Source organism: Gymnoscopelus microlampas (genome assembly GCF_963454915.1).
Source record: "Gymnoscopelus microlampas genome assembly, chromosome: 20".
In the NCBI taxonomy this organism is placed as follows: Eukaryota; Metazoa; Chordata; class Actinopteri; order Myctophiformes; family Myctophidae; genus Gymnoscopelus; species Gymnoscopelus microlampas.
Genome location: NC_139957.1, coordinates 26,634,282 through 26,646,421, shown reverse-complemented (window position 1 = coordinate 26,646,421; position 12,140 = coordinate 26,634,282). Strand labels below are relative to the sequence as shown.

Below are 12,140 nucleotides of genomic sequence, written 5' to 3'. Positions count from 1 at the left end.
AAGTAATTTCTATATAGTTTTAGTATGTTACAGTATATGCATGAGTTTATGTACTGTGGAGAGCAGGCGTTGGTGTGCACTTTCATGGCACACATTGGCAAATTAACCAGTTATAGTATGTTCTACACCATCAGTAATGAATAATTAACTTACCAAACTCAGATCAAATTATCCACATTCAATCCCCAAATAAACATTAACAATTTGCTCAAATTGTTAAACACAAGAAAAGTGTTTATTTTTGTAAGTATGTCATGTCCAGGGAAACATTGTGGCAATGAGGTTTAACAGAGAAAATAAGCTTTCACTGTAAAATTATAATTTACAGTAAAATGATAGGTTACATGGTCATATCCCAAGAAAATCTAGTTTTCAAAATTACAGTACAATTGCAATGGAGAAACAAACAGGTGCACTTTTGCACCTGCTCTCAATTTGAGACTGAGGACAGTCTCCCAACTTGTTGTCTCCCAACTTGTTGTTAAAACTGGGTGGAAACAATTACAGAGTTAAAAGAAAAGAAAAAGGCATTGCAGAACTAATTCTAAGTCTTCAGGATGGTCCTAACATTGGGGCAGTGAGAGGATTGATTTATCAGCGGCTGTACTCCGCTGTTCTAGCAACTACCTTACATTTAGAAGTCCCCAAATGTAACGGTAGGTGAAGATCTCCGATACGAGACTAGTATACTAATTCTAATGAACTCTTAAGACTACATTACAGTTACAAACTATGGACTGTTCCAAGGCAATATCTTAATACAATACATTTTGAAAATGAGGACAAATATTGCAAAAACCGTAGCATTCTTCAGATTAAAACTCAATAGAATACCAATACTATTAACAGGACCTGTACTCAGTGATGTACATGTTGCGCGTAACGACAACTGTACGTGCAATATAAACCTTTTACAGTACAATTACAATCAACCAGAGACCATACTGAATACTGTATGAAGGCATTTTGCCCCCCAAAAGCTTCCAGCTCTATGGCATTAAAAGACTAGGAATGCAGGACCACATACAGTAGGAAATTAACAGAAATGCTGGAAAACATCCAATCCACGTCCTTCATTATGGACAACTTAAGAGTCCAAGTCTTAGATACCTAATTTATTTGAGTTTAGTAGAGACCAAAATCCCATTATAGATTCAATTTTAGTGTAGGATGAGTAATTAACATAATTTGATTTCAGTTGAGTAAAATCTGAACAAACTGTTTTTATTAAGTTAACTCACAATGTTCTTGAATGTATAGGCGGTAACTTGAATAGCATTAGTAGACCTATATTTAACCGTTACGTAAATATAAAAAAGGAAAAGAATATGCTTTTGTCTCAATATCTTCTACCGTGCAAATCTGTCTGATCAGTCTACCTATTTTTTCAAAATAAACTGTAATCTTATTACCTTTCATCAGGAACTGTAACAAATCCCAGTAACCATTTTATGTAATTAAATTATTATAATCCCATGATGTATTCAATCACTCCCTGACCCTTGTTATTATTACTGTATTTAGTTTTTAACCTCAGTGTGAAGCTACATTTCAAGGCACATTAAAATCAATCTTCAAAATAAATAAAACAAAACAAAACAGATAATTTTTGGTCACATCAAAGCAGTAATACAGTCTTATGGACAAAGAGGCAGAATATTGTAGACTTCTTCCAGAATCGGAGGCATTTAAAAATGTTCGTTGGCAAATCAGTTGAAACTGCTTTCAACTGCAGCTACATAACATTACAAGATCATGTCACTGACAAAGGCCTAATGCTGTGTTCACACCAGCGGTGACAAAGGGACAGGCTACAAGTCATTTTTAATGGAAGGCAGCAACATGAAGCTACAAAGTGACGCCTGACATGTGTAGTTCCATGACGGGCGTGATACGCTACAAATCAAAGTTGAGACGGCGTCAACTTTTTCTGCGCTCCGATGAGGTTGTGAAACATCAATCATATGCTTCTGTTTCACCGTTTCCACTTCTCTCGCCACCATTTCTGCTCCGTTCCATAAATGGAAGAAAAACGTATTCTTGCCGTTAACCAGTTCCATGTGCGATTTAGCCTTTAACCTTTCATGTACTGTATGAAGTGTGGCTTGGCAACACTTCTACAGCGAGTCGGCAGCAATGTAGCTGGCCGCACTTGGCCGTTTCGTAGTTTTGTTGCTGCTAGTTTGAACACAGCAAAAGGCTGAGCCCTATCTTGAAATTCTCTCATATTAATAAAGACAATGCACTGGTGAATAGCTTCTACATTCCCACCAAAATGAGCAGGTATTTCACACTAATCCGTCTTCACAGTTAACTGCTAATACAAAGGAAAATGCAGTATGATTCAAGGCACATCATGTACAGTGCATCATTGCATCTTTGAGGCTATGTGGATAGAGGTGGCCATCCATCACGCCATTATGATGCCCAACAGCTTTGTCGCAATCATGTAAAAGCAGTCAACAGGCAAGCTTTGGTCTTAAAAAGTTATGGACAAGGACGAACGGAGCACACGGTGAAGTACACAGGGAAGGTAAGATACGGCCACGTTCGGACAGTCAGTGAACATGTCGACCAAGAAAAGACAATTTTTGCAAATGATGTTTTTAAACGTTGTACTCCATCATCTCTGATATTATTATTTGCATATTATTAGTGGGAAGGAAAAAAAAAGTCTTCATCTTAGAATTTCCATGCCCCCGGCTATCAGTCTGAAAAAACAATCCTTGGTTCCAGGACTAATCATTTTTCAGTTCAACAGACCTGTAGGAAGCAGCAGAGGAGCTGGTGGTAACTGGTAACTGGTCCTGGTCTACTGGCAGAGTAGTGGGAGCTACACCATCATTGTTGACCAGAGCACCATAGGAGAAGGAACCGTTGTAGTCTGGCTGAGCCACCAGACCTTTGTCGTCGTGGATAGTCGGGATACCTGGCAATGGAATGAAGGTATGTATTGTACAGTGTGCGTTCAATGTGACTGAGGCTTGTATCACTGTTGAGTTCGCACAGTATATCACTGAAATGAAACACATGCTATCCTGTGAATAGTTTGTACTAACCTCGTGTCATGTCCATGGTGACATATGGCTCAAAGGTCTTGGCCTTTTTCTTGCTCTTAGTGATGAGGAAAACCCCCAGGAAACAAGTTGCACATCTACACGCACACGCACGCACACACACACACACACACACACACACAAAACCAGTAGTTCTCAAACTTTCAAGATTTTTCAAAAATGTTCAAAAATGCTAAAAATTAAAATGACACAGACGCTTTCTGTTTTAATGGGTTAATTATCCCTTTGTTGTTGTCGTTATTGGTGCTACAAAGTTGAGGAAACGAAAGCAACACATTTTGCTCTTGTGTACTCATATATGAGATGTAACAATATAACTCTTGAATCTTGAATTTGTGGCTACCTGTAGTATGATGAACTGGAAGAGCACTCACCCCAATACAAACATGCAGATGTGAAGAGCATCTTCATAGTTGAACTCTAGGTAAAATACAGCTCCTGGAGGGGCAAAAAAGAAAAGGGCAAAGAAATCCAAAATGCATTCAGGGTTAGTAGTGCAGGCATGGTCTCAGACCTGTGTTGATGTGTTAGTGTTGTGAAGTTATGTTGTGCATTTAGAGTTGATGTGATTCACGCTGCACTCACTTGGGGTGTCAGCAATAGGTAGGTATGTACTGTAGGTACTTTATTCATCCCCGAGGGGAAATTAAGGTGTTACAGCAGCTCTCATAGAAACCTCAAAAAAGCAAACATCTAAAATAGGCATTTAAGCATACTCAACCTACAATATTATAAAACGACAGACCAAACACTACTAAGAGTCCAATGGCTTGAATTCAACATCCCTCATCCTAATACACACGCTGAATATGAAGGTGACTGGATGTATTGGATGTTATCAATATACACGAAGGAGGCACATACTACACTCACAGAAATGTGTGGAATTGATTGATAGATGAAAGATCTTGTGAAAGGCATAAAAACAAGTCACACTCACCAGCTATGATGGCAAAGGAGGTGGAGAGGATGTAGTTCACACTCGTGATCAAAGAGGCGTCGTAAAGATTACATGCTTGGGAGAGAAACCTATGGCAAAGAAAAAAAAGGAGATTTAATTATGTATTATTTCAGTTAATGAGTAGGGTTGATGTAAATAATTGGTTTTATATAAACAGTATTGTGTAGACTAGAAGCAATGATGACCTAGTGCAATGATTTGTCTTTTGTTTTTGTTATTTAATTGTCTAGAGACTACACAATGACCAAAGTGCTTAAAATGGTAGAATCTTTTCTTTGTGTATTTCTGCCCTCTCAAAAGAATGGAACTGTGGTGTCACACATTCCTGCACATGACTAATGTTTGCTAGTAACTTGACAATCACTGACAGCTCTTCTGTGTGGATAGTCAAGTCTATTGGTTCTTAATGTGGGGTCCGTGGACCCCAGGGGTCCTTGAGGGGATCCGAGGGGGTCCCCAGCTAAATATTGACATGTACTTTAAGTGTCCATTTGGTTCCATTTGTACACTCTGAAAATTAAATTAAAGGAGAAATCCGGTCATTTTAAGTGTTATGTTTGATGTGTGTCAAATCACTTACCAACGTATAAATGAAAATCGCGTAAATCCACAGAGCCCCCTATCGACCCCCACCGTTGTCATTGTAGGAGGATATAGAATAGCCCAAATTCGCCTATTTTAACCAATGCAAAGTCTGTTTTTTTGCTTCTAGTACTCATTGTTGAGTCCCATGATAATGTAACAGGCGCTAAAACTCCCGACAAGCTAACGGCTAATAACAGAACGAGCTAATGCTGGTTGCTGGTTTCTCTCCCGACCTGGCAACCTGGGGCTGCCATTCAGAGAGATAAGCAGCCCCAGCGTTAGCTCGTTTGTTATTAGCCGTTAGCTTGTCGGGAGTTTTAGCGCCTGTTACATTATCATGGGACTCAACAATGAGTACTAGAAGCAAAAAAACAGACTTTGCATTGGTTAAAATAGGCGAATTTGGGCTATTCTATATCCTCCTACAATGACAACGGTGGGGGTCGATAGGGGGCTCTGTGGATTTACGCGATTTTCATTTATACGTTGGTAAGTGATTTGACACACATCAAACATAACACTTAAAATGACCGGATTTCTCCTTTAACACTGAGAATTTGACAGTGTAGATTCGGGTCCCAAAGATACAAATGTTATCAAATGGGGGTGCGTGGCCTAATGCATATTAAACTGGGGGTCCTTTAAATAAAAAAAAGGCTGAGAATCGCTGGTCAAGTCGACTTGTATTTAATGGTAGGGGTATTTCTCCCAATCCCAAATAGTGCCAACTGTATCCGAAGCCACTCACCTGGCTTGGAAGACAACAGTAGCCACCATGCAGACAAACATGACATAGAAGATGGGGTACGTGAGTTGCATGGTGCCCTCGACACTCAGGACCACCATTCCTGACACTGCCTTCACTGTAATAACCGTCACAGAGCCTATGCACCAGAGGAAGACAAGAAGGTACAGTCATGCACAGAGACATGCATGGATACAAAGAAAAAACATGAGAATGTTTTTTTTAAGTTTGGTCATTAAAATTAAAGCTGCAAGTGTGTCTGGGATTTGAACCCTGGTTTCTTTAATTCTTTTGATTTTCCAATTACTTGTACCGCCCAATTTTTGTCGTTCTGCAAATTAATCTTCCCAAGGAACCCCCACCAAGAGGATGTAGCACCTCCGTCCTACTCTTCCCGTTCAACTTCCCCCACCCCAGCAGGAGTCGCTACCTGTAGGAGTCGCTAGTGCAGTGACAAAGATCGCCCTCCACGCCCAGCTTCCCTCCCTGGAACAATTGTGTTCATATATCGCTCAGCGAAGTGGACTCATACCCCTAGACTCTACGGTGGTGGACAGGTAGCTTCTAACGCTCTTGCAAAACATACAGTAATCCCTTCTTGGCCAGGAGAGATATTGCATTTATGAGCTTCAGCCAGTACTACTTGTCAACCAATAGGTGTAGGGAGACCACCTCCAACCACTGCAGATGTGCTAGTTATATTGTATAAACAACCGCTACCTACCATTGAGATTATTTAAAACAACATTTAATTCATTAATATAAGTTATGGATTGCAGCTTTAATCTTGTTTTCCCCACATACTGCATCTCTTTACAGTTTAGGCTTTGTGCCCGTTCAATCTTCAGGCTGTGGTAATAACCATTATGGTTCAATCTATTAAAATAAAGTATGGTAATTGCTGGACTTTATGGAGGGTATAAAATTGTCTGTGTGATGGTGGAGACTCACCCAGCAGAGCCACCAGCAGAAGAATGATAATGAGGTAGTTAGAGCCGTGTTGTTTATAGAAGTACAACAGTACACAGAACGTGATAATCTCCAGGAGCTGTCAATGAAACAACAAAACCATTAACAACAAACACTTAAGTCCGATTTTATATATTGTCGTACGATGGTGTCTCATGCAGAAAATAGCCTATCTACAAGTAAGACGCGCGAACGCTGGAAGCGAACGCAGCTCGAAAATATTGTGTATTTACGGACTCTGTGTGTGTGTGTGTGTGTTTGTGTTTTGACTGTAGCTGCACTCTGGCGCCCTCTGTCGGCCGCACCCAGGCAGTGCACTGCACACAGACAGACACACACACACACAAGCCGAGCAGACTTTCATAGTAAGCTCCACTTGGGCGGAGGCGCGCCTTCGGCGCGCCTCCTTCCGCGTTCGCAATAATAAGCTAGATCAGCTATCATCTTTCATAAAAGCAGTTAACTCCCTGCCAGAGACAATCACCAGCACGGAAAACATATACCACCAGGATAGTAGTGCCAAATAGCTCCATAGAAAGGAGGTGTCAATCTCTGACACCGTTTTCCTTTTTCTCCTTTGTTTTGTATTTGTTGATGACATGTATTAGTGTGTTATTTTTTATGCTATGTTGATGAATTGAATACATAGGACCAAAATGGAAACCATTCCCCAAGACTTTTTTGTGTTATCCCTTTAGCCTTAATGTCTGACTGTACCTAGTGCGGTTTACATTTCTGACTAATAAAGTATTCAATCATTCAGAATACGAATGTGAGCTTTATTGTTCTGGCTCAGTGTTCATTTCTATATTGATTCTGTCACATTCATTTATCTGGTTAATAGGAATTCATATATAAGTGTAAAAAAAATAAAGATACATTTCTAGGTGCTCTGTATTCGACAGTACATAAAAGTCCTTACCAGATACAGGAGGACGGGCCATCCTACAAGGTGTTTCACTATGTTCTCTGCTTTGAGTTTTTCATGAGCATTTGGTCCAAAGGTTATCAAGAGGTAGGTTCCTCCTATAGTCAGGACACAGCCCAGGAACGACAGCCCATACCGCTCTGAAATAACATTCAGTTTAGATTTATTGCACTATACTGCATATTATCATTAATTAATTACCTTTTAGACAAAAGTATTATAAATGTAACTGTGTTGTTTTACATTCTTTTGCCTAATAAAAATTTCAATCAATCAATCAATCGTCTCTGTCGGGTGGGAACCTCTGAAATGTCAAAAACTGTTACTTTTCAGGAAAAAAATTCAAAAACATCAAAAGTAGCAGATAGACAAGCTCAAAACACGTCGCTTCTCACCGCGTTTCGAGCTACTTTTGATGCTTTTGTGTGACGCTGTAGTATGATTAATAGGACATTCATTTACAAAACACAAAAACATGGAGATAGGAGGTGTCTGCCTCACGGCAACGATATAGTACCACTACTACTATGCATAGTGCATCGTCTCCATGCAGGCTACAAGGAAATGTAGAGTAGCTTATATTAAAAACAATATAACATAGATGCAGCTCAACTATATGTACGGGGTATTTCACATAATGTAATTTGGGTTTACAACAAAATGTGAGAATGTCTTAGTTTACAGAATGTCTTAGTTTACAACAAAATGTGAGAATGTCTTAGTTTACAACAAAATGTGAGAATGTCTTAGTTTACAACAAAATGTGAGAATGTCTTTGCTTACAACAAAATATGCCTGAATAAGAAATTGTTCCAAACGGTTCCTCTATCCCAATAAAAATAATTTTGACCCCTTGTGGAGCAGTGTGCAACATCCACACTCCAGAGAGAGACAGATGGAAGTATTTGCATAATTTGCATAAGTGATGGAATTAGTTTCAGAATTTACATAAGCGTGACAGCGGAGCGCCCCTGCAAGATCATTTTCACCAGACTTGTTGAACTTACTTGCAATCTCCTTTGGTTTAGATTTCTCCCGCAGAAAAATGAGACCCAAAATCGAGCTTGCTGAAAAGAGCACAACAAGATGCATTCACATATTATTCAAAAAGCTGATTTGTTTAGAACAAGTGCGCTATAAAAGCAACTGTGATTCGCTTAGAAATGACTAAGCAACTGCGAGTAGCTAAATGACACCACTTGTTAACATGATCTATCACAAAACATCACAGAATATTTAGGGACAGGGACATTTTGCATGACAAAAATACTCACCAATGACAGACACGGCATTAAGCGGTGCTATGAGAGAAAGAGGAGCGAAGGCGTATGAGACAAAGTTGGCTCCTTCTCCTATAAAGGTCAACAGCAGACCAAACCACCAGGTTTTAGTACGATAGAAAGAACGCAGGTCCTTGGTTCCAGCTAGCGTCACATGACTGTATTTCTGTAGAGGAAAGACAGACAAACCAACCCATTAAACACAGGGACAGCCTGTGGAATATGCAGCTAAATATATCGTACAGTAGACCAAGGTGACCCCCAAAATAACTGGGGACCTCAAGTTCAAATATAATCATCTGGGGACCCCCCCAAAATAATTCAACCCCCAGTTTGGGAACCACTGCAGTAGACAATGCTTATTATCGAATGCAAACACGTGGACCTAAAATAATTAGCCTAAAGTGTTTGTATGTAAAATATGGTCTAAATCACTGGTTCTCAAAGTGGGGTCCGGGGGAACCCCGGGGGTCCTAAAATGTAAATAAGTCTATACATATCCTCTCTTATGGGGGCCTCAATATATTTTCAAATGGGGGGTCCGCGGCTAAATGCATATCAATTTGGGGGTTCTTGACTGAAAACGTTTGAGAACAACTGGTCTAAATTGATCCTATGGATATTTTTTCGTATTTTTATTTCCTAAATTGATCCTATATCATGGTGACACACACTGAACAGAAATTAGATAATCTTTCAACATGGATGCCAAATGTATTTTTACATCTTTATAGGGCTAGTCATAATGAAAACAATAATAAAAAAAAGGTTATACTAAGAGGGAGCTACAGTAACAGCACATACCTGAACACTTAGAGAAATGCTGACCAGCACATTCCCAAAAAGAGCCAGCAAGGTGCCAATGAGATTTTCCTACAATTAGAAGAAACAAATGAATATTTTTTTCCTACACATGATTAGCATTGCATATAGCCCTAGAATGGCTGTTATATTATATACATTTCATGTATGTATCTGAGTACATGAAATGTACATGTATAACAGTGGTGTCAAGTAACGAACACGTACAATTTTGAGGTACTTTTACTTTACCAGAGTATTTCCAATTTTCAAAACTTTTACTTCTATTCCACTACATCTCAAAGGCAAATATTGTACTTTTACTCCAACATAATTATTTGAAAACTTTAGTCACTAGTTACTTTGCAGATATAAATTATTATATTATAAAACATACATTAACCACTTTTACCCTATTTTATACATAGGCTATTTAAAAATAGCTGATCTAGAAGCTCACATGAGCTCGTAGATCTGCCATTTTCAAACATTTTAGTACTTTCACTTTAGGTACTTCAAGTATATTTTGATGACTTTTGTACTTTTACTCAAGTACATTTTGAATTCCGGACTTCACTTGTAACTTGTAACATTCACTTGTAACAGAGTATTTCTACATTGCAGTATTGCTACTTTTACTTGAGTAAAATATCTGAATACTTCTTCCACCACTGATCAAATGAATACATGTATCAAATGCTTTGATACATGTATTCTAGCGTCCAGACGTTATGACAGGCAGGTCGCATCATTGTCTCACCGTGTAGGAGTTGTGCTCGGTCATTTGGCTCAATAACGCCATTCTGACAGACAGGTTCACTTCTCAACAGCAGCCACACGTTCTAAACCACACATTCCTCATGGTTTTCGTTCCGTTTCTGTTTTCACAGCGGCGTCTCTGTCACCATAATACTGCGAACGCCATCTTTCCTGGTGTTGTTGATGATGTGTAATGTACTTCCGGGATTGGATGATTCCACCTGTTTCAGGCTACGCCTTTTACGCAGCGTTACGCAGCTTTTTACGCACAGCTCTCACGCTAACACCACGTGATATTTCGATGCCGTAGATACGAGCGGTTCTCAAACTGTTAGATTCCAGGACCCCCCTATAACTCGGAGCGTGTACTAATAATGGAACCAAATGGACCCCACGGGTCCATTTTCATTTCAAGGACCCCCAAAGTGATATGTATTTGGCCGCGGACCGCCATCTCAAAAATGTTGTTCCAGGGACCCCCAGAAGCAAAGATTTGAGTAACAAATGTTTGCTTTAAAAATATGTATAGACCCCTTAACAGACGACGTCACACTGATAAGAACCAGTATGCGCGCAACCAGTATGCGTGCAATGAAACCCATTCTATCAGGTCTCGCTATAGGACGCGCCTCACTAGCCAACACACAAGAGGGGGTTGGGGTGTGCTGAAACCTAAAGCTGAAACCAGCGCACCCCGAAACAACAGGTTGGGAATTGATTGCGCGAAACAATCACCTGTGCGTCCAGTCTCAATGTTAGTAAACAAATAATTGGTCTATTCAAAGATTTGCACACATTTTCAAAAATCGCAGTCGCAGAGCTTGTATATCTGCTATTTTTGAATAACCAAAGTATAAAATAGGCCTACTGGATAATACAAATAAATTAGTGGTCAATAATATTACCATTAAGTAGCCTACTAAATCTATCTAGGCCTACTAGTCCAGTAGACACGATGGAGAACACATGTTGTGTTTTTAAAGCTGGAGAATGGTAAGTCCTCATCCCTTTGTATTTTATTTTATTTTATTAAGATAGTAATCAGGAAAGCTGAGAGGGAAGGCGTTGATGGAGCAATTTGTAACCCAGTTTCAAAAATTGCTTTAAAAGTCAAGTGTATTATTGTTATTGTTTCCATGTCCATCTCTGTACTTATGTTTACTTTCTACTTTCCTTTCCTTTCCTCTTCTTTCTAAATTGAACTGATGGCTTTGAACTTTTCAGAGACAGTGAGAAGAATTGTCATATTGACCACCGGTCATTATAATATCTAAGCTAAAGAAACTCAGACAGATTTTTCCAGGCCCAGTCAGTCATTAGGCACGTTCTTGTTTGGTACCTGGTTTAACAAGGTTTGAATACCTGCTGGCAGTGTCTTTATTAGAGTGTTAATGTCAATTGGCATTTGGGAAACCCAGCTCTTATCCTCTTAAAATCAGGTCATTCATTGGCATGGAAGATTTTTTTTTGGAATGGTTCTCTGCAGTGGAGTTTCTGAGTGTACTGGCACCCTAGGCCAGTGGTTCTCAAAGTGGGGTCTGGGCCTGGGACCCCAGGGGTCCTTTAGGGGGTACCAGGGGGTCCCCGCAATAAAATTGCTTAGCATCAAAATCAGTTTAACCACTTTAAACCTATTTTATACATCAGCATACAACAATGGACAGCAGGCATCTTGTCTTGATGAGAGTGCCTGTTGTGAGTATGAACCGTGTGGATAATCCAATATCATGATGATGATTGACTTGCAATTATATTCTGATTTGATTTGAGTAACGAGGTGACCAATGATAATGTAGTAAATAGAGTAAAATAATAATTTTCTTATTTTAAATGTATTGAAGTAAAAGTGAAAGTTGTGATGGGTAGGCCATAAACCCAAGTAAAGTATAGAAGTATTGTAACAAAGTATTTGTACTTTGTTAATTTACACCACTGGTATTTCTGCATTTATTAAATCAGTGTCCTACCTATTCTGAAGAAAACCTGGAGACTGGCAAGTCAGCCACTGTATATTGTCTCTAGTATTTACATTTCT

At 39.3% G+C, this 12,140-nt stretch overlaps 1 protein-coding gene across 1 annotated transcript; it reads right to left on the bottom strand.

Moving 5' to 3' along the window:
• Positions 1-221: 221 nt before the first annotated feature.
• Positions 222-10,281, bottom strand: nipal3 (NIPA like domain containing 3). The gene is made up of 11 exons (XM_084044065.1): positions 10,107-10,281; positions 9,350-9,418; positions 8,540-8,711; positions 8,273-8,332; positions 7,260-7,405; positions 6,320-6,416; positions 5,372-5,507; positions 4,018-4,106; positions 3,452-3,515; positions 3,060-3,154; positions 222-2,929 (listed from the first exon to the last, which is right to left on the bottom strand). Exons 1-11 carry the CDS (start codon positions 10,146-10,148, stop codon positions 2,739-2,741), a joined length of 1,161 nt encoding a protein of 386 aa, XP_083900191.1. The 5' UTR covers positions 10,149-10,281; the 3' UTR covers positions 222-2,738.
• Between the last annotated feature and the right edge of the window lie 1,859 nt (positions 10,282-12,140).

Excerpts from the sequence above, each read along its gene's own strand:
- nipal3 (XM_084044065.1), bottom strand. The coding sequence starts at position 10,148 with ATGGCGTTATTGAGCCAAATGACCGAGCACAACTCCTACACG. Across the intron at positions 3,516-4,017 it reads CTCCTTTGCCATCATAGCTG|GAGCTGTATTTTACCTAGAG; the intron begins GTGAGTGTGACT and ends TTGCCCCTCCAG. Across the intron at positions 2,930-3,059 it reads CACCATGGACATGACACGAG|GTATCCCGACTATCCACGAC; the intron begins GTTAGTACAAAC and ends TTCCATTGCCAG.